Source organism: Lissotriton vulgaris, chromosome 12, assembly GCF_964263255.1.
Source record: "Lissotriton vulgaris chromosome 12, aLisVul1.2, whole genome shotgun sequence".
Lineage (NCBI taxonomy): Eukaryota > Metazoa > Chordata > Amphibia > Caudata > Salamandridae > Lissotriton > Lissotriton vulgaris.
In genome coordinates this window covers 636,642,511-636,665,390 of record NC_141700.1, presented here as the reverse complement: position 1 = coordinate 636,665,390, position 22,880 = coordinate 636,642,511, and the positions used below count along the sequence as shown (strand labels likewise).

Below are 22,880 nucleotides of genomic sequence, written 5' to 3'. Positions count from 1 at the left end.
TGCATTATAGTCAAGACCAGTGGCGGGGGTGGGGCGTGAAAAACACTGCAGCCGTTTATTTACAGGGGGCCGATATTGCAGCCAGCCCCCGGTAACAAGAACGACCCCCAGGGGTCCAAAACCATCCCCCACCATGGCGGCCCACTGGGGAAACGCCTGGTCCCGGCTTCGGCCAGTCTGGCCCTTGCTAGTGGAATTAAGCGATTCTGAAGCCACTGCATTTTCAGTGTGATTATTGATTTGCCACACAGTTCAACATCTGCAGCATAATTTGCAAATTTCAGAATTTTATTTTTTAGCTCAGTGGGTTTTAACTTAAGCAAATAATAACCACTGCACACGTGGTGTAACACCATGGCAAGCATTTTGGAAAAGGTAGCCGGTTCTCTTTCCGCTGTTGATTGCTGCATTCAGATACTGAATAGGAGAACACATGGCCCAGACACAATCAATGCACCAATTGGTGGTCTGGAAAAGAACTTCGATCTGCGGTATGAAAAAAAATAATTTCGTATTTAGATGTAATTCAAACAAGACGAAGATAAAAACTCATTCTTTGCCATTTTTTCGTGCTCATTCGAAACCACATAGTTATTTCTACAGGGCACCAATCCAAAACATTTAGCTTTTCTAATATGTCGAAACATACACTATAATCTATCTACAATTAGATTTGATATAAATATTCAACAATAAAGAACTGCAGGCTGTTTCTTGATGGGAAAGTGCTCCCATGGGCCATTGATGTGATGTAAAATACATTTGAAACTGAAGATGAGTTTTAACATTTTTGGGGGATGTGCAGAATAAAATAAGCACAACCTTACAAGATGTGTGAAAATGGAGGTTTATTTTACAACTCTGTATGCTTTATAGAAATTATTGTACTATGATAATTAGGGCCTCATCGAGCGTCTGACCACCCTCGTGGAGAAAGGCTGACAAGTAGACGGCAGCTCCGCCCACCATATTATGATGTAACTGCCATGTAGGTGGTTGGAAACATGCCTTTTACTATTGTGGCTTGTGCGGCAGTCCGTAAATGGGCCACAGCACAAGCCGCAGTAGTAAAAGGCGTGTTTTTAAACATCCATACACTGTGTGCCAGGCACCATGTGCATGGATGTTTGGGGGGGTCACCACATGTGCCACCCTGGCCACATAGTGGAGGCAATGGAGCATGAAGGCCCTACTATGGGCCCCCAAAGTCCCTTTCTGACAGCCTTTACATGGTGGTGGGACTGCCATGAAAAGGTTGTGGGAAATGCACATCGTAATCCCTATGGCGGAACCAGCACCGGCTCCCCCTTCATTGTAGGGATTACTGTGCAATGGCTGCCTCGACTGGCTCCTTGAGCCTGTTGGATGTATCTTTCCCCCTGTCTGATGTGCTCCGACCGCCAGTATCTTAATCCGGCGGTCAGGCCATTTCTCTGGATGTCGGGCGGACCGTCCCCGATGGCCTGTTGGTGGCGGTCTAACAGACATCCTAATGAGGCCCTAAGTAAGGACAGTGTAAAGCAAAAGCATTATGTTGTAGTAATATTTGCAATGGGATTTGAAAAAATACGTTTCACTTTGTTTCTTATGAACCCCTTGAATATTCTATAGTACTTGGAGGTCTTCTATATTAATGTGAGTTGACAACAACAAAATGATAATGCCAAAGAATGTGCCACATAAGTTGACTCTCCTTGCCGCATGATTTAGGCAGCTTTGGCTCATATTTGTATCCTCGATTGCCAGATAATTCCAATAGCTCTAATTATAGTGTACAGATACCACTGTCAAATCCACAGTGACTGCAGAATATTACACCAGAGTGTACCGGTATTAGGTTATAATATATGAAAATGAACAAGTTTGTCAAAATTTATAGATAAAACTAAGCAACAGACATATGATAAAGAATAGTACCTAACGCTGTATATATGTCAGTATAACGTGGTTTTTTAATAGATACCACTGTACCAACTCACATAAAGCTGCCTGCTCTACCATAAAACCTTGTGATTGGATAACAAAGGTTTAAGTACACAGAACAAAGTGCTGCGGTAAACTGATGCTTGTTTTACCACATCTTGATATATATAAACCATAGTTTAATACACTGGTACCTCAAAGACTATTTTCTGGTCCATATTTTTTGATAAACCACAACAAACCGGTATCAAAGGCTTTCATTGGTCCACTTTGCTAAGCAATGATCCAAAAACAAAGTTGTGCTGTAAATTATGCGTGCCCTCACAGCAGCAGTAGGTGTGACAGACACTGGGAGGCAAATTTCCTATCATAACTCCATTCCTAGAATTTTTGAGGAAAATGCAGCTTTCTCCAAAATAGTCTGTATTAGTCTAATTACTATTTTAACTGCATTCTTGGAATATTGTGAGTAAAGTTAAAAAATTACCCAAGAATTTTATTAAGTTTTAAAAAGTGCTAATGTTACATTGACCAAAGTGCTTCCTTGAATGCAAAGCTCTAGCAAAACCCACCGTTGGACTGACTTTTCAGGTATTCTGGCACTTGCAGATGGATGTGCCAGCTTCAAAAGGGTCAGTGTGTCGGCTGGGTTTTTTGGGAGCACATGCACCAAAATTGTAAATTGCAAACACCTAATTGCGAATTCCTGTGAATTACAATAAGGTAATCGCAATTTGCAATGCATGAAACTCAAAGAGTTTTAGATTGCGATTTCTAGGGGTCGCAAATTGCTCTACCTCATTAATATTAATGAGGTACATTGGAAAAATCACGGTGATGGTGACCTGCTAAGGTCGGGAGACCACCATGTCTGTGATTGATTTTAAAGAAAGCATCTTCTTTTTGTAAAGCAGCCCGTCTTCACAAAAAGTAAAATTAAAAGTTTTATTTTTATTTTTTAAGACCAGGCAGAAGTCCGTTGGACCACTGGCTGTTTTTAAAAATTCTTTTGCAACCATTCATAAAGGGGAAGAGGTCACTTGGGGATCCCTTCCCATTTGCGAATGGGTTACCAACTACTTGAAGTAGGTGATAATATGCGAATGTTTTGCAACTGCATTCACGGCCACAAAACATTCGTGCACACCGTTAGGAAGGGACGCCCTAATCACCCCCCTTCCAAATACTGAATCGCAAACCCATTTTGCGATTCGTCAACAGGTTACCTAATCAAAAATTGGTGTTGTTTCCGTCACGGGCGACTGTGCCAAAAGAAACTGGTCCTTTCAGGCTGGCCCACCTGACAGTGGCAGACTGACCGAAAGGCCAATCCAACCATGAGAACGCCTTCAATTTTCTCTTCTGTGAAATCATTTACTATTGTTTAAATCAAACTCTGAAACTTCCTTGTTTACTAAATCGGAATTTTCATGCTCGCCTTGGCGGAGACACTAGTTTCTTCTGCCAACAAAACTCTCCCCACGGCTTTTAACGGTGTATTTTCCAGAGCTAATTCGCCCTGACATGCAGCATTTTTCCACTATCACGCCTGCTTAAAAACACAGCGATTTAACTCGACAGTCCGCGCCGCTAACATCTCAATGCGCTCTGAAACAGATATCTAGAAATAGACCACCGTGACGTCGGTGTCAGCTGTGCCAGATTCATTTTTTGCCTTCTTCATGTCTCCAGCTGCAAATCCGGTCACGGTAGAACTTTTCATTCTTTGTGTATTTTCTTAAGAGAGAAAACTGAACAGCAAATAAAACACATGCACTTTACAAATTGCAATGCAATTTACCAAGGACGCTTGGGAGCATATGTATTATTTAGGAACTGTTTCCATTTTTGTAAATGACTGTTAAGCAGAATATTCTAACACTGAGCCACCTCCCGGGAGCCCACAACTCTCGCTTGTTCTAGACTATTAACCTTATTTAATCTCTCACTACCTGGAAAGAATGATGGAATAAATTATATTTTCCTTGTGCTACAAAAAGGGTCACAGGTCCCTGGAACAAGGTTAAACATTCCACTTGTCTAGTCTTAATTAAAGCATCATTTGAAAGGAGATAATAACTTGTGTTTTATCTGTGTGACCTTAAAGGACCATAGGACACAAGACACTGTTATATACTCCAGTAGTCATTATCATAACCTTAAATCAACTGTAGTTCTCTGGAAAAATCATGTTGTTTGTGTCTCTTACTACAAAGAGTTACTTTCAAACACCCTGACATTAGACAATTCCACTGAGGCACAGCTTAATGTTCAGAGGTTCACTATGAACTGGATGACCTCCAATTCACTTAAGGTAAATCCTGATAAGACAGAGGTGCTTGTCCTCACAACAGGAGCTAGCCCCTGGTCCAGCCTCTTTTGGCCACAAGAGCTTGGCACCACCCTGACACAGGTGCCAGCTGTGAAGAGCCTGGGTATCAGGCTAGACACCAAGGTAACTCTAAACAATCAACTGTCTGCTGTGGTGGGCAGTAGTGTGGGCTTGATGAGGCAACTCTGGAAACTTGCGACGCAGTAAACATAGGGCTTCCTGACAAACTGTTGGGGAAACTTCAGGTGGTTCTAAATGATGCGGCAAGATTGATTTTTAAATTGTCAAGAAGAGCACGCGCCTCACCCCTACTACAACAGCTACACTTGCTCCCTATTAAGCAGAGAGTCAGGTTCAAGGGCCTGTGCATTGCACATAAAGCGCAGTATGGAGTGGCGCCTAACTACTACAAAGACCATTTGAAGCTTTATGTGCCTGGACGATACCTCCGTTCATCTGAGTCAAGCCTGTTGACCTGCCCGCACTTTAATAGAGCTGCCTTGGGGGGTGGGCCTTCTCAGTTGAGCGTGGGGAAGCCACCTTTCTCTTGTTCAGGAGGAAACCCAAGGCCATCTTGTTCACTGAGGCATTTGGATGAGCTCACCCTAGTCGTGCTGAGCCCAGCAGGAATAAGGGATTCCCGGGTTCTTGGTCTATGCTGCAAGCGCTTAGAGACCGTTTAGTGATTTGGTGCTCTATAAATATAAACTAACATAACAAAACATAACAGCTATAACAAACCAGTTGTAGGACATATAGAGCCACTGGTAGAATTTGTCAAAAAAATACAAATTTGCTCCGCTTGCCCCATAATCAACCATTTGCTTGGTAATCTGCTGATTTATCATAAACAAATTACATTGGAAACCAACAACCGAGTTTTCACAAGGCCTCTTACTGTTTAAGTATTACTATGGGCAAAGAGCTGTCACCAACTAGTAGTGACATAATTTATCATAGGAAGCTGTCTACATTCAGGGCATGTTATTGCCTGAATGGGCTCAAACTTGATTCGAAACTTCTATGTAATTTGCATATAGTAGCAATTGGGGTTCAGTAAATACTGTTAAAATTACTAAGTGGGTCACTCATACAATTTTATTATGGGCCATTGTGAGAAGTTGGCCTGATATATGATGTCTCCAATTCTGGGGGCACCTTGTATCAGTCCAAACAATCCCTTATGGTGTCTGGTTGTAAGTCAACCTTATAGACAAGCTATCCTAAGGATAGCATGGACTAAGCAGCCTTAAATGCTTAACTCAAGAGGTCGTGTTAAGCAAGCTGTTTTACCAATCACAATCCTGTAATATCAAATGAAAGGACACCACACAAGTTATATATTATAAAAATATATGTATTTATTACTAGAATAATCCTCTGTACTCTTTATGAGTGTAGAGGCACAAGCGTTTAAACAAAAGCACAGTTAAACATACAAAAGTTGCAAAATTATGGATGAGGGCGGGTGGCCACTCAAACCATATACTAAAATAGTGGTATAAGAACCATCAATCGAACAGTAGTTAGGCCTAGGGCCTAGGGAATCGCTGGGACCAATCAGGACTAGCAATGCTGAAGTCGGTAAAGACCCGCGGGTTCGGGTGCAGCGCTTAAAGCACACACATGCACCAATGCAAAGTCAATGGTGCGTAAAAGTTACAAAGTTACTGTTTAAGGAACCTTCCGACTGACCTAGAAGGACGAAACTTTAGACATATACACTAGAGGTGTGTACCAGACAGGAGCACCGGCGTTGCTGAGTTACCTCACCCACAGGAAGCGGGTGCACAGGTGCAAAGTAGTGTCGGGTTTCGTCACGCAGGTCGATGGTGCCTGAAGATGAAGATGCTGCAGGCGTCGAGAAGAGAAGTGTCCGGTGTGATCCAAGGGTTGATCGAAGATGTAGATGACCTGAAAGCAGAGGGGACAGAGTCTGGGTCACTCAGCAGTGACCAGGGTGGAACCAGGAAGGAACCAGGCAATGTCGGGCGCAATCAGGTCGAGGTCGGGAAGCTTCTCTCCGCTGCCACCTGGACTCTGGGGCACCGAGGATGTCCAGGAGTGGATCACGAGCTATCCCACGAAGGCTCTCGCTGTCGGCGGTGTCGGCCTTCGGATTGGAGCAAACAACCCTTGGCAAGCGCAACCCACGCAGGATTCGAAGATCGCTTAATACTCGGACCAGCAAGGTCAGAGCGGGTGCTCCTTTTCAGGGGAGCGAGGGCCAGTCCAGAGCAACCGGACTGGCAGGTCAAATTCAGTAGGAGGGAGGTTTGAAAGAAACCAGACACTGCCTGGGGAGCACAAGGCTTCCCCTTGCATAATCTGGTCAAACCGGTTCTGGGGCACACCAGCCCCAGTCCCAGCGCGACCCTGGACAAAGGGAAAGTGGTGTATCCACCCCCTTCCTGGGTCCCACCCATAGGAGGGACCTAGCAGGTAATCCAGCCCACTAGATTGGTATATAGGGGGGAGCAGTGCCCATGCACTCAGATTATCCTGACTGAAACTCATGAAACGAAACTCTGGACCCTTCGACATCCTACTCGACGTAGAAGACTGAAGAATCTCCCTTGTGGTCAAGGAGTGACCACCCTGTGCAAACAATTCAGAAAAGGGGGTGGTGATGAACAGAGTGTCTGAATTAAGCAGACCACTCTTACCAAGTCCAAAGATCAGGGCTTGATCCATCACCGTTATTTAGCTCACTGCCCCATCCCAGCTCAGAACCTGGCTATATGCAAATCAGTCTGTCCCTGGCCCAGTGCATCATGGGAACAGGGCAGACCAAACTACCAAGCCAATTCTTCACCAGAAAGGAGACAAGCTTCCGGGGACCGGTTTCTGGCATTTCAGCCGTCGTCGGCCCGGCTTGCTTGAATCCTGATGGAGCAGTGAGCAAGGGACTCATGTCTGAGTATACCCTGCCACACCTATAGTGGCCAAAAACGATTCAGAAAAGGGGGTGGTGATGAACAGAGTGTCTGAATTAAGCATACCACTCTTACCCAGTCCAAAGATCAGGGCTTGATCCATCACCGTTATTTAGCTCACTGCCCCATCCCAGCTCAGAACCTGACTATATGCAAATCAGTCTGTCCCTGGCCCAGTGCATCATGGGAACAGGGCAGACCAAACTACCAAGCCAATTCTTCACCAGAAAGGAGACAAGCTTCCGGGGACCGGTTTCCGGCATTTCAGCCGTCGTCGGCCCGGCTTGCTTGAATCCTGATGGAGCAGTGAGCAAGGGACTCATGTCTGAGTATACCCTGCCACACCTATAGTGGCCAAAAACGATTCAGAAAAGGGGGTGGTGATGAACAGAGTGTCTGAATTAAGCAGACCACTCTTACCCAGTCCAAAGATCAGGGCTTGATCCATCACCGTTATTTAGCTCACTGCCCCATCCCAGCTAAGAACCTGGCTATATGCAAATCAGTCTGTCCCTGGCCCAGTGCATCATGGGAACAGGGCAGACCAAACTACCAAGCCAATTCTTCACCAGAAAGGAGACAAGCTTCCGGGGACCGGTTTGTGGCATTTCAGCCGTCGTCGGCCCGGCTTGCTTGAATCCTGATGGAGCAGTGAGCAAGGGACTCATGTCTGAGTATACCCTGCCACACCTATAGTGGCCAAAAACGATTCAGAAAAGGGGGTGGTGATGAACAGAGTGTCTGAATTAAGCAGACCACTCTTACCCAGTCCAAAGATCAGGGCTTGATCCATCACCGTTATTTAGCTCACTGCCCCATCCCAGCTCAGAACCTGGCTATATGCAAATCAGTCTGTCCCTGGCCCAGTGCATCATGGGAACAGGGCAGACCAAACTACCAAGCCAATTCTTCACCAGAAAGGAGACAAGCTTCCGGGGACCGGTTTCTGGCATTTCAGCCGTCGTCGGCCCGGCTTGCTTGAATCCTGATGGAGCAGTGAGCAAGGGACTCATGTCAGAGTATACCCTGCCACACCTATAGTGGCCAAAAACGATTCAGAAAAGGGGGTGGTGGTGAACAGAGTGTCTGAATTAAGCAGACCACTCTTACCCAGTCCAAAGATCAGGGCTTGATCCATCACCGTTATTTAGCTCACTGCCCCAGCTTGTTTCCTTTCCAGTTAAAGAATTGGCTTGGTAGTTTGGTCTGCCCTGTTCCCATGATGCACTGGGCCAGGGACAGACTAATTTGCATGTAGCCAGGTTCTGAGCTGGGATGGTGCAGTGAGCTAAAAAACGGTGATGGATCAAGCCCTGATCTGTTGACTGGGTACGAGTAGTCTGCTTAGTTCTGATGCTCTGTCCATCACCACCCCCTTTTCTGAATCACCCTGTGCAAACAGGCACCTTCCAGCACCTCAATGTTTGCTCTGTTGCAGTTCCCGCCGGAACTCGAGCAACAGAGTTCGACAAGACCCAACGTTCCTGCCTTCTAAAAGCCCGATCCACAGTCCCTGCAGAGCTGAGTCCCGTGGAGGCGACCTGAAGCGTGGGGCCGGCCATCTTGGAAAGACCACGAGGCGCTGACCGTGCAGCTTCCGAGGCTCCCTCGAAGCTGTGCATTGGGGTTTGAGAAGCCCCAGCCCTGAGCCACTTTTGCACCGAAGCTCACCCCTCTACACTCACTGAGTGCTGCGTGGGGCCCTTCTGCATCTTTTGGCTCAACGCGTTGGTCCGGTCGCTTGCCCGTTGGCTTGCGGCCCCAGTACCAATGAACCTTTGAATTTGACCTGCCAGTCCGGTTGCTTTGGACTGGCCCTCGCTCCCCTGAAAAGGAGCACCCGCTCTGACCTTGCTGGTCCGAGTGTTAAGCGATCTTCGAATCCTGCGTGGGTTGCGCTTGCCAAGGGTTGTTTGCGCCAATCCGGAAGCCAACACCGCTGACAACGAGAGCCTTCGTGGGACAGCTCGTGATCCACTCCTGGACATCCTCGGTGCCCCAGAGTCCACGTGGCAGCGGAGAGAAGCTTCTCGACCTCGACCTGATTGCGCCCGACATTGCCTGGTTCCTTCCTGGTTCCACCCTGGACTGCTGAGTGACTCAGACTCTGTCCCCTCTGCTTTCAGGTCATCTACATCTTCGATCCACCCTTGGATCACACCGGACACTTCTCTTCTCGACGCCTGCAGCATCTTCATCTTCAGGCACCATCGACCTACGTGACGAAACCCAACACTACTTTGCACCTGTGCACCCGCTTCCTGTGGGTGAGGTAACTCAGCAACGCCGGTGCTCCTGTACTGGTACACACCTCTAGTGTATATGTCTAAAGTTTCGTCCTTCTAGGTCAATCGGAAGGTTCCTTAAACAGTAACTTTGTAACTTTTACGCACCATTGACTTTGCATTGGTGCATGTGTGTGCTTTAAGCGCTGCACCCGATTCCCGCGGGCTTTTCCCGACTTCAGCATTGCTAGTCCCGATTGTTCCCAGCGATTCCCTAGGCCCTAGGCCTAACCACTGTTCGATTGGTGGTTCTTATACCACTATTTTAGTATATGGTTTGAGTGGCCATCCACCCTCATCCATAATTGTGCAACTTTTGTATGTTTAACTGTGCTTTTGTTTAAACGCTTGTGCCTCTACACTCATAAAGAGTACAAAGGATTATTCTAGTAATAAATACATATATTTTTATAATATATAACTTGTGTGGTGTCCTTTCATTTGATATTACAGATTGTGATTGGTAAAACAGCTTGCTTAACACGACCTCTTGAGTTAAGCCTTTAAGTCTGCTTAGTCCATGGTACCCTTAGGATAGCTTGTCTATAAGGTTGACTTACAACCAGACACCATAAGGGATTGTTTGGACTGATACAAGGTGCCCCCAGAATTGGAGACATCATATATCAGGCCAACTTCTCACATTGGTGGCAGCAGTGGGATTTGAGCTTGCTGTTGTTTTACCATTGCAATCTTTTTATCAAATTGAAAGATCACATCAAGTACCTTAGGTACATATAAACAAAGCTTAGCATATTTACGTTCTACTGAACTTAGTAGTTGTAGATCAAAGGGCTTAGCACACCCTGCCTACAACTCACTAGCAAGGTACAGTAGGAAAACACTTAGTGTAGGTAAGTGCACCACTTGCACCTCACTAGCAGTCATGTCTGGCACAGGTGAAGCTTCCAGCTCTCTACCTGCATTGGTTGACCTTACCAAGGCAACCTCCAGCTATGACAACCTCAGCCACAGAGACTTGAGTGCCTTTTGCACTTCAAGGGGGCTGAAAAAGGGTCACAACCCTACCATTCCCATCCTGATAGCCATCCTGGAGAAGGATGACCTTGAGAAGGCTAGTACAGTTCCCTTAGGGTCAGGAGATGGAGTGAATCCCCCAGAGACTGAGAACACCTCCCCAGACTTAGAAGATGAGGAGGTAGACCCCGAATCAGAAGAGGAAGATTCAGTTCAGAATCAGAGGGATAACCAGGTACTAGTGGGGAGGCTTAACCAAACCAACTTGGACCTACATAGGAATGGAGAGGGCGAGCACCTCCCCAGATCCTATAACATAGTTCCCTCAGGTAATAGAAGAATGAGATCCTCCTCAAGGGATTCCCATATTTCTAGTGCCTCAAGGGAATCTCAAAGGGGAATGACTTCCTCCCAGAGAAAAGAGCATAGGGCCAGAATGAGGGCTGTCCAACTCCAGATAGAGAGGGAAGAGGTAACCCTGGCTCAAGCTAAACTTGCTTTAGCAAGAGAACAAAAATTTAGGGTGACCATAGGATAGCAGACCCTACTCTCCTACAGCCATTAATACAGATTACAAGGGAAGAACCAATGTTATGGAAGCTGAATGTTACCACATCCTTAAATCAACATGTTTCGGCAGAAAATTAAGATCAGACGGGTGAGTGGTCTTCCTCAGGACTATTGGGCCCTAACATTAGCCTTCTGTATACCCCCTCTGAATTACTATTGGAAGAAGGAGACCCTCGCCTAAGCAATTTCTATGATTAGAACTTTAAAATAATACAAAGAAGTACATAAATAAATATAAATCAAGCAAATGTACAAATGGTAAAATATTTTAAATAATAAATAAAAGAATATGCTAAAATTAAAACTTTAATTTTATTCTGAAGGCTCAAGTTTTTCATGATTTCATTTTTTTCTGAAAGACAAAGCAATATGCTAGACTAGAATATTACTTTGTCTTTTTTTTGCTTGTAATGCATGCTCTCTTTATGTTGGCACATATCAATGCTGCTTGACATGAAGACATCAATCGCCTGTACTAGTTTCTGTAAGCTGTACTTAAGGTGCTCCCAAGAATCAAGATAAGGATGCCAACTTAATTTTTAGCTTCTTATTTCAAATCCCTTCACATATTCAAATATGTTTTTTATGTATGAGTCCTTCATTAATGTGCAATTGTTATTTAATTTTAAAGGCATTTGCAGACTCCCTGAGTAGGTCTAATGGACCCCCAGATATCCGAGGACCACAGGATAAGAGCCACTACCTTAAGCTATGGGTGGTACCTATGGGTGGTGTATGTGGGCGTAAGGAACAGTAGCAATGAGAGCAATTAGAATAAGTAAACTAGTACTTGCAGTGTTACATTCCAGAAATGTCTTAAAAATAAAAAGTAAGAACTCAATTGCACGCCAAATATAAACTATATAGTTCATTGTGAATATACCAAAGTTCAGTCATAGTGCACATACTCCAGTTCTGTGTGCCCTGCAATCTAACAGTGTCAACTCATTTCAAGTGCAAAGAAGACACAAAAATGATCCAGCAAAGCAGAAAAAGTGTCCTATTTTACCCATAACCCTGGGGAGATCAGACTACTTAGAGGGAGAGAGGAAGTATCAGCCTGTAGTCAAACACCGAAAGAGAGTAAACAAGGAACATTAATTTACATGTTATCAAATTTTTGGGAAGGAAACTCAATGAAGCTGTATTCTAGGAACTATTTTCATACCCTGTCCTCGATCTGCTTATACAACCGTATACATATTTTTTTCCTTACATTCTCTAATCTTTAAGTTTCACAGCTATGATCACCTTTTCTCGTACCTTTCTTTTTATTCCTTGCCTTTTCTTACTCACTTGGGGCCAGATATGCTAACATTGGGGCTAGCAATTTCCAAATTGTGATGTTCTGTTAATCAAAATTTGGAAATCGCTATTCCTAATATATTTTCTTTTAATTAACAATTCATAGTGGGTCACAAATCAACCTACCTCATGAATATCAATGCAGTAGTTCACAGTTCGAGACTCATTAGGAATGATAGGCATCACTCAGATGGCGGTCTCTTGAGGTCAGCAGACCATCATGTCTGTGATTTATTTTCGAAAATGCAACCAGTTTTTGTTACTGGAAAACGGGTTTCATTTAACCTCATAGGAGCGTCGAACGTTCAGCGCCCAGTGTGAACGTTCGAAGAACGAATGCTGGCCCGTCGGCCAACGGTCGTGCGCAGCACTGGCAAGGTAGTGCTCGCAACGACCATTGGCCGACGGCAGCACTTAAGGGGTTAAATAAATATAACTAAATGTTTTAAATTTCATTTTTGAAGGACATGCAGTGGTCTGTAACTGCTTGCTCTTAAAAATATTTTTTTACATTCTCAAAGGGGAAGTGGTCCTTGGGGGGGAGGGGCTACCACCTACTTTGAGATGTTGATAAAATATTAATGTTTTGCCACCGCATTTCGGTCGCAAACAATGACACATATTGCTACAATTTGGAATGGATGATCTAAACACGCCCCTTTCAAATACCAAATTGCAAACCTAAATTGCGATTCTGTAGAATCACAGTTTGTTGTTTGCATATAAAAAAAATGGCCTGATTCTGTGAATTAAGCAATTGTGACCTAAAAATGCTTTGTACATCTGTCCCATGTTGCTTTGAAGTTGCCATTTGGCGAAATATATGCACTTTATAAAACTCCTTACATTAATAAATAAATAAACTGTGTTTGTAAATGTCACTTGGCATATGCAGTCTAGAGAACCAATTCTGAAAGGAAATCATAAATTAGCACTTGGAGGTCAATACCGCTTAAAGGGGCAGATTTACTTGTTTCAGAATTAACAAACCTTTCCAGGAACACTTATAGAAGCTTCTGAAAGTTGAGGTTGCCAAGATTACTACTCGAAAGGTTTGTGAAAGCCAGATTATAAATATGTTGAGACATTTTTCCATGCGTAATTTTACATAGTGTTTAAATATGCACTTTCAATTAGGTGACGTTTGGACCAACCTGGGACGGTTCCTTTTAGCTCTGGACAGTCTGACCTTCAAGGACCTGGTCTGCTTGAGATAAGGGTGATCGCTTCCAGTAGCCACGATGCTGCCAACAAGTACATGTTAAGCAGGTAGTACCTTCAGTGAAGAGACTCAAGGAGGAAAAAGCCACAAGGCAGAATAAACCTGTAGTTCATGGAGGTATGTTTCTAGGTGTTTGAAAATGCATTGACGAGAAGAGACCAAACAGCGCCTCCAAAGAGAAGAACCAGGTTTAGGACTTGGAGAGTGCTGAGGAAGAACAATGGCATAGAAAAGAGGTGCAGGTATCCAGAGGCTGCACAGGGAAAAACAAGGATGAATGAAACTGTTGGAATTTCAGGAGAAAGGTCCCCAGGAAAAGAATTAGAAGCAAGGAACATGATGAAACCTACTACTCGAAGCATCGTGGCATGACACAAGGAGAAATGGATTTCCTCCTTGTTCTAGGGAAAAAGCAGGAAGTTAGTCTAAAACAGTGCCACCATCTTTGATTTGGAACAGGGCCATAGGGAAGAATTACATGATGGCCATTTTGGAACAGGTACCTTCCAAGTCCAACAGGAAGAAATCTAAAGATGGAGAGGCTGCTGGCATCTTTGCAGGGCATTCCCCCAAGGAGAGGAGCAATGTACCCCAGTATTGTGCCGGCGGGCGCAGCCAGGTAAGTTTGATTGAGGAGGCCTGTCGGCACCTGCCGCACCAGTTGAAGAAGCATTCTATGTGCTAGAGTAAGACTTGTAGGAGGTCCCAGGATGGCATGCAAGTCATGGTAGGAAAGCAACATACATAGTGAAATGTCTTCCCAGGTATGCAATTGCTCCTTGTTTTTTATATGTACTGTTTCTGTGCTGGAATTCTTTTTCTTCACTTGGAGAAACCTCTTCATTTGCCCTGCCACCAAATCTGAGGATGCTTTATTCTCCTTCCCGCCCTTGAAATTGAATTATTTCTTGTTGCTGTCAGGGCTAATAACCACCTGAATATTCTGGACTCGCTCTTCTGGAGGATAGGCCCAAAACTGCACTGTATCCAAAATAGCTCAGATGAAAGATAGCGTCTGAGGGGCAGTCAGGTGTGGTCACTAAAGAGTTTGTGAATATGAGAGACTGTGGATGTACACCGACTTTCCAGTTTATCTCAACATTGGAATACCCACTCCCCACCATTTAGATTACACCATTATGGTGTAGTTTTGCTTGTTAGGAAATAGGTCTATGAAAGCATCGTCATTTTTGTGACTAAGTTGCACTGGTAAATCAAGCTTGTAATTCTGACTAACATGTGTATAGAGCTCTACAAATTGGACCTACATTTGTAACTTAATAACAATATTTGCTTTGAGCACAAGCCGTTACATTGATTACATACTTCTACTCTTGACCAAATATAGTTACTGAAACAAAACTATGTTACCCATTCCAATAGAACTATTTGAACTTGTACCTTCTGTTTGTGGGATTCTCTAATGTGACATGGTTAGCCCAATGAATCCCCCTGTATGTAAAATGCCTATAAATGCGTGGAGTATCTGGGTTCAGTTTTCATTACTTTAGCAGTACAGAAGTACTTGCCTTTTCAACAGTCGCACTGCACACATAATCTGGGAATTCAATGTCCCAGCGGTAAATTCATTCCTACCATGAAATCCTCACAATAACCCCAAATTGTTTGTTTAATGATAAGACTCAAAATCACAGTTGTAGCAAGTGTGTACTAAACCATTTCCTGTCTTGTATTGTAGGCTTCCCCGGCTGCCTTGGCAAAATGTGTGCTAGCGGAAGTGCCCAAGCAAGTGGTGGAGTACTATAGCTACAAAGCCTTTCCTCCTCGGTGTCCTCGGATGGACTCTCCAGACTCTGCTCTCAATTCACCCCAGTGAAGTCGCTCTGGTCTTAGTCCCACCCTCCTCCCTTCATTCATCCATTCAGTCGCGCATTGGAACTCAAAGTGGAGCTCACACTCAAACAGGAACTCAAAGAGGAGGTGAGGGTCCAGAAGCCAGTCGCATCCAGGAGATTCTTTCAAGCGAGATACAGGAGAAATTTATGATGGACTCCGTGCCAGAACTGGAAATGTAGCAAAGATGATTGACAGCTGACTTAACTCTACTAGTAAGCGGCTGAAGTAAAGTCTTTGCTTCAAATTGGAGGTGGTAGCATGACCACAGAGCAGCTAAGGTGTACTCTACAGTGGACTCTTTTACCATCACTACTCCCAACTCTAAGTGGAAGTTCCCTGTGTTATACTTGTGAGAAAAAATCCTATGCCAGATTATTGATAAGTGGCATAGAGATACTCTGAACAAATCATATGTTGGATGCAGGACGTGGTGGGGGAAGGGTGCGGACAGGATGGTTTCAGAGTGGACCAGGATGCATTGGAGCAACAAGCATGGATACAAAATATGTGTTGGCCTTCCATGCGAAGGTTCCCTGCTTTCCCCCTGTATTTGTATTCTTGTCTTTCAGTAGGTTTGAATGGCATTAGGTATCATACAGTACTGGAGATAAATAAGTGCTAGCCCTTTGGTACTAGTGATACAAGATTTTCTAGCGATCGGGTCCTTGAAAGCAGGGATAATAGCATGCAGGGTACATTTTGTATATATTTATATACATATATATATATTTACCAGATACAAGCCTACACCTGAATGTAAGCCGTTAGTTCACTTACAAGGAGAGTGGATGAATCTGTGATACTGGGACCATAAGCCAAACGTTTTAAGGAGCCACAAAGCCGCCACTATTAGTCTGATGATTGGCTTAGGGACAACTATAATGTAACTCCTCAGGCAACCATTCTATAAACCTACTGACACATTATTCTTTAATGAACAAAGCTTGTCAACACATGACTATAAACAATTATCAAAATTGTTTTATTGTTCACATTTAAATTAGACAAACACATAACATGTAAATAAAGACACATACAATATGGCTATAAAACAATCCAATCCAATCAACCACCTCGATCATGACCCACACGCATACATGGAGTTTACTCACAAATCCAACAATTAGATTCCAATATATGTACAAATCAATATTTTCTTATTGTACAGAGTCTTATAGATGTAGAAGATAACCTCTAAGAAATATACTTTCGAATCAATATATAGAAGACAAGATATAACACATGGCAAAAAATTTAGAGGCCAATTATCATACATAGTTTATATTTATAATGTGGCTGGAGTGCACAATGCACACAGAGGAACTTTCTCTATCACTTGGGTGATATATGGGTTGTTTTTTGTATTGGTAGTTTGCATGGGTAGTTCCCAGATGTGCAGTTAATGGTTACACACTTTGTTACAAATATTATATATAATTTTGTATATTTTTAGGTATTTTTAAAACCAATTAAACATGCCTCTCCTGATGAAGGCCTCTGTGCTGAAACATGCTTAGAGAAAGATCCTCTGAGTGCATAGTGCACTCCAGCTACATCATAATTATCAACTATATATTATAATTGCCCTCTGGATTTTTTGCCATGTGTTATATCTTGCCTTCTAAATATTAACACAAAAGTATATTTTGTAGGGCATATCTTCTATATCTATTAGGATCTAAACAATAAGAAAATATTGAGTGAATTCCATGTACGAGTATGGATCATAATATATCTGGACGACTGTATTGTATTATATTAGAGTCATTTTGTATATATGTATGTGTTTGTCTAATTTAAATGTTAACAATACATTCATTTTGATAATTTTTTTACTTATGTGTTGATTAGCTCTGTTCATTAAGGAATGATGTGTCAGTGGATTTATAGAATGGTTGCTTGAGGATTTACATTGTAGTTGTTCTTTTTCCTGCCTCAGGAACTCATCACCATTGCAGAGGGTCCCCTTCTATGTGCATTGATTGGCCCAGGAACGGCACTTTATTTGGGGCTAGTCCAAAAAATGAACATCATACAAGGCAAATGTCTCCACACAGGCTAGACAATTTCATTTAAGCCAAAAGCCTGCTTATATTTGGCTATGTCCCACTACAAATAAGGGCAAGTTGAACACTGGTTTCATGAATGATGAAGCACACTGATCAACCCCCATGCCTACGTCTTACAATGCCACACATCCGCAATAATGTGAAACTGGTATAAAGTTGACCGAAACAGGTTGCAAATGAATATGTTATTTTATGCTAGGGTCAGACACAAAGTTCCATGCTCCCTCCACAGGCTATCCCTTTACCACTTTGCTATCTAGAGCTTAAAGCCAGCGTCACACTGGTCATTTTGAATAGCTGAGATAGAAGATGACAGAATTTAGTAATTATTTGGGTTGCATTTATTTTTGTTCCTGATTTCAGAATAAAGTTTCAAAATTGCTAAGTAACAATATGGTACATCTCGCACTCGGAAGGCAGTGGGACACCATTCGCCAGATGTTGACCTTTGGTTTACAAATTCTTCATATTATAATTTCATTTTCAGTTATTATCTATTTCTGCACATCCACTGCCAGCACTTTGTTCCTGGGCCACCTGGAGGCCCTTGATTATGGATCCAGTTCAATTCAAACTTGTAATTAAACACATTTTAGATGGTTATCCTCAGACATGTATGTCTGTATGTAGATATGTGATATTTGCATAGCTGAAAGGCAGCGGAGCATTGTACAGGGTCAAGAGCAAAGGCATGGTCAATGAGTGAGAACAGGGGAAGTTGGTTTCTAAGATCAGAGGTGGACTGTTCGTGCAATGTGATGTAGTGTTCTTCACAGATATGCATCTTCAGCTATTTCCTAAATTGCATCAGGATTGGCACTGTCTAGATAGCTGTATGTATGTTATTGTAGATCCTGGGTGCATAGCTAAAGGAGGATTGTTTCCTTTAGTTTTTTTTCTTTGCAAATCTTTACTAAGGGTGGGCGGTTAACTCCGCTCTGCCAGCAGAGTTTGCAGAGTTTTAGAACTCCGTACTCCATTTAGAGTGCAAAGTATGCAAAAACTCTGCACTCGCAGCAGAGCGGAGTTTACAGATGCCACAGACTAGGAGGAGTCTAGGTTTACCTCCCAAATGGAGGCTATCCACTGCGGTGCAGCCTGGTCGCAAGTCTCTACTAGCTGCAACTGCCTTACTAAAAAGCCTAGCCTCTGCCGCTCCAGCTCAGATTCAATGCGGGAGCCTCAGCCAGCTTAGTGCAGCATCTAACCACAACTCAAAGGACAGCAAGAACTGCAGTGAGCATGTTGTATTGGTCGAAGGTAAGCTTGTCACGAGGAAATCCCATGATAGGGTTAGGCATGCCTTCACGCAATACAATATGTGTACTGCAGTTCTTGCATGTTCTTTGATTTGGGTTTAGCTGCTGCTATAAGCTGTCTGAGGCTCCCACATTGAATCTGAGCCGGAGCAGCAGAGGCTCAGGTAGTTTCCTATTCAGCTGAGTGTGTTCAGCCAGCAAGAACAGGAAGGCAGTGGCGGCTTGGAGAGACTGGTGGCCAGGCTGCATTGCTGTGGAAAGCCATCAACCAACACCCACCAAGTGAAGGAGGCTCAGCTAAGGTCAGGAAACCTCACTACATAGGGGTTGCATGCACGGACTCATCAAGAAACCAATCAAGGAAGGGATGAATGTATGCAGTTGCTCTGCCAGGGTGCGGAACTCTGCAGAATTTCACTGAGTTTTTCAGTACAACTCAGCGAGCTCAGCCCAGCCTTAATCTTTACCCCCTGCCACATGGTGCCCTAAAGCATATTGCTGAGAATCATTGAAGATGGAGAGATTGAGCTCCACATAGGCAGGTTGCTGGTTGCACTGGCATTGCAGACGGTGCAGCTGGTTTTGAAGATGGTGCAGCCTGCCAAAGGAAGCCATTGGAGTTCCATAAGGGTTGATGATGTGACCATATTTCTTCAGACCATTGATGACACATTGCGCAGCATGCACTATGCCCTTAATGTGGTATTGTTTGTTGCCTGGGAGTCAGTAAATAAGCTGTTATCCCCATCTGGGGTAAGGTAACATGGCCTTGAATGTCAGCTCTAAAGTCATTTTCTGGGAGGGATGTTTCACTTTCTGTAGTAGAGAGAGCCGTTACTATGCTGGTTGTCAAAGACATGTTGTCGAAGGCATTGGGAGGTGAGCGCTATACTGCAGTATTTCAGCCCCTTTACTGTGATCCTGCTGTTCCTTTTTTATAAATGAACTTCCTATATCCAGCATCCAGTTTAGTCCTGCTCCTCTTTAGTATTGCAGTCCCTTTCCTGTATCCCACTAACTCTGTTACTGAATGAGCTCTCATGGCCATGCTGTCAGTTCAATCCTCCTCTGCCATGGTACAACTGTTTCCCTATATTCACATCATTCATAGTTATTAAAGACTTCCTGTTGACATGCTCCTAGTTCAACCTCAACTTCAACATTAAGGCATCCTAATAGCCTACTCCTTATGGACCTGCTGTTTCAGAATAAATTCTATGTGCTCTAAGCTTAGAATTTGCCTTGTGCACTGGGTGGGAATGAATTGTAGAACATGCCTTTCCCATGGGTTAAAGTGGAACCCTTAAACTAACTTTTCTCAAGGTTTTGCGGGTGGGTGGAACTCTCATCTCTAGGATGTCCTTACCCATTGAGTTAAATTGTTATTCTAGAACTTGTCTTCTCCAAAAGTTGGAGTGGAATTGTACAACTTGTCTTCCACAAAGTAGGTGGAGTGAAGCTCTAGATGTTGCCTGTCACAAGGAGTGCAACGGATCCCTTAAATCAAGGCTATCCTTCAAAATGGTGGATTGGGAATTGACACTTATTTTCTACATGGGATTAAGTGCAGTTCTTGAGCTAGACCTTCCTATAAGGTAGAGTGAAGGTGCCTATGTAAGGGAACTGGAGCACTCTAAATGACCTTCCTCAAGGGTTGGACTTGAAATCTACAACTTTTCTTCCCCATGGGGTTGAGTAGACTTATTGAACTTCAATTCCCCAGTGGAAGAGTGGAGATTTATTTGACTTTCCTATCTGAAAAGTGGAAGCATTGTTTATCACGTTGGACAGAGGAGCTTTAGAATGTGTCTTTCCTATGGTATTGCACGCTAGAACTCAACTTTACCAAAGAGTTGAGTAAGAAATTCTCAAGGGATGGAAAGGTGTCCTAGGCTGGTGTGGAAAGGAACACAACCTGCTTCTTTCTACAAATACTGGAAGCTAAGAGGTGCGATTATGTATCAAGATTAATGTATTGAGAATGATCTTGACTGCCATCATGGCTAACTCACTGCAAGGGAGTGTGGATGTTCACTACATTGCTAACCTCATCCTTCCACCCTGTTATTGAAACCCAATCACAATGAACTTTCATGCCAAACTGGTTAAAATGTTTTTCCAAAATACCTTACCTGAAGGTCTACTTTCTGTTTGAAATCATTATCGTTAATATTACTGTGTATGACTTTAAATGATGAGTACTTAATAATTGTTAATAGCTTACATGTTGCCCTGTCTTCCCCTTCGCTTTTGAATACAGAACTGTTGCTCTTTTCTTCGAATATAAAACTCGTTGACTGGTTTACTCGCTTTTCTCTGTATTTTCTCAACTTTGTCTTTTGCCTTTTTGTATTGTGAATCCTCTTCTAAATAACAGCCCTCTAAAATACCACACACTGGAGCATTGGCTTCTTTCTCTCTGCCTAAACTGCCTCTGTATCAGAATGTTATCAGCTTAACTGTGATAGTGGCCTCCTGCTAGTGACAAAACAAAAAGTCCAGTGTTCTCCAAGACTGAACTAACATTTCTCAAAAAGGTTGTTTTTTGCGATGTCTGTCCAAGAAAGATTTCTGTAACAGTGATACCTTTTTACTGCAAATAAAATAAACACACAAATAACATAGTACCAAGGCGTGCGAGAAATCAAGTCCTTCTTCACATGTACCTGTGTCTTCTACAACACAAAATCCGAGATTCTCTGCATTTATAAACTAAGCCTGAAAATGAAATTGGAATGTTTCCTCACATAATGAGTTAAGATATGCAACGTTTGTGCTCATTATTATTTCATAATATCTTTATGTAAGAAATTCAATTATTTTTGAAGGGGATGTGGACCCACTTTAAATAATAATCACAAGGATCCTTGTAATAACCTTTGTGATTATTAATTGAAGTGTGTTCGCACCCCTTCAACAAATAATCCAGGGTGAACCACAAAGTAATTAAATAAACTTATGTTTAACCTTCTGGTAGCTTGGCACAATGCAGTCAGGCATAACTAAGAGGCAATATGTGAAGTATTTATGCAATACTTAAACAGTAGTAAGGCCACACAATCAAAATATCAAGCTGATTTAGAAAAATAAAGTAAATGTTCTGAAAAAAAATGACACGAAAATGACAAAAATCCATTATATGGAACCAGAGATATGAATTTTTTAAGATTGAATAAAAAAAAGCACCAACAAGCACAAAGGTCAACTGCAGTCATCTGCTTGCGCTAGACCAGGTCAAAGTCAAAAGTGATGGAGCGCAGGCCCAATACATAGACCAGGTTTGTCCCTTGTGGAAGGTTTAGCATCTGACTTGGAAATTTTTATGGAGAGAAAGTGATTATCAATGAGTTGCTGGCACGGCAAGCTGCACGTTAGATCTGGAGCCGGACTCGCAGTGGTGAGTTGCAGAAGAGCAGGGGTCCCGATGCAGTCATTGTTGAAGGCAGGAAAGGTCAGAGCTGGCAAAGTCTGTGCCCAGGAAGGCCTCAATGTTGATGCAATGCTGCTCTCTGTTGGTCCCGCTGAAGCGCTCTATGTTCAGACTTAGAAACGTTTATGGAAATCAGATTTCCTTTAGTGGGACAAACCAGCAAGTTAAATCTGACCGGCGATTCAATTTCAACAACTTTGGCTCAATGGTGGTCCTGTCACACTCCAACACCAGCCAAGGGTCTAGGATCAGGGAGACACCATATGAGGGTTAGAACTCACTTCAACAGATGCAATCAGTAGGGTACAGGGCAGGTCCAGTTGGAACTGGCTAGCTGGGCAGTTGCAGGGATAGAGGCCTCTGGAGTCACGTTTGGAATCTTGGATTCAAGTCAAACAGGTCTAGTCATCCTTCAGGTTCTTCAGACAGCAGGGCAGTCCTTCTGATTCTTCATAATTCCAGAATTAGTTGCAGAAGAGGTCTTTGGTGTCCACTTGTATGTCTGTGGTTGGAGAACAATCCTTTGGCTACCCCCCAAACTAATTCTGGTCCCTTCTGACCCTGAATGTTTTTGGGGCCAAGCTGGCTACCTAGACAGGCAGGCCGAGGTTTGAGCTGCATCTGCCAGTGACAGGGAAGGCATCCTTTGAAGTCAGGAAGGAGCTGGGTACACCCCCTAGGCTATCCTCCTCTTTAGAGGAACACCACTCCACA

At 43.4% G+C, this 22,880-nt stretch overlaps 1 protein-coding gene across 1 annotated transcript in view; it reads left to right on the top strand.

The window, feature by feature from the left end:
- CPNE7 (copine 7) overlaps positions 1–16,330 on the top strand; it is a 358,406-nt gene extending 342,076 nt beyond the window's left edge. The window contains exon 14 of the mRNA XM_086945595.1: positions 15,251–16,330. Within this exon, the coding sequence (XP_086801721.1) occupies positions 15,251–15,388 (138 nt within the window). The 3' untranslated portion in view covers positions 15,389–16,330. The remainder of the gene's footprint in view (positions 1–15,250) is intronic.
- Positions 16,331–22,880: the final 6,550 nt, after the last annotated feature.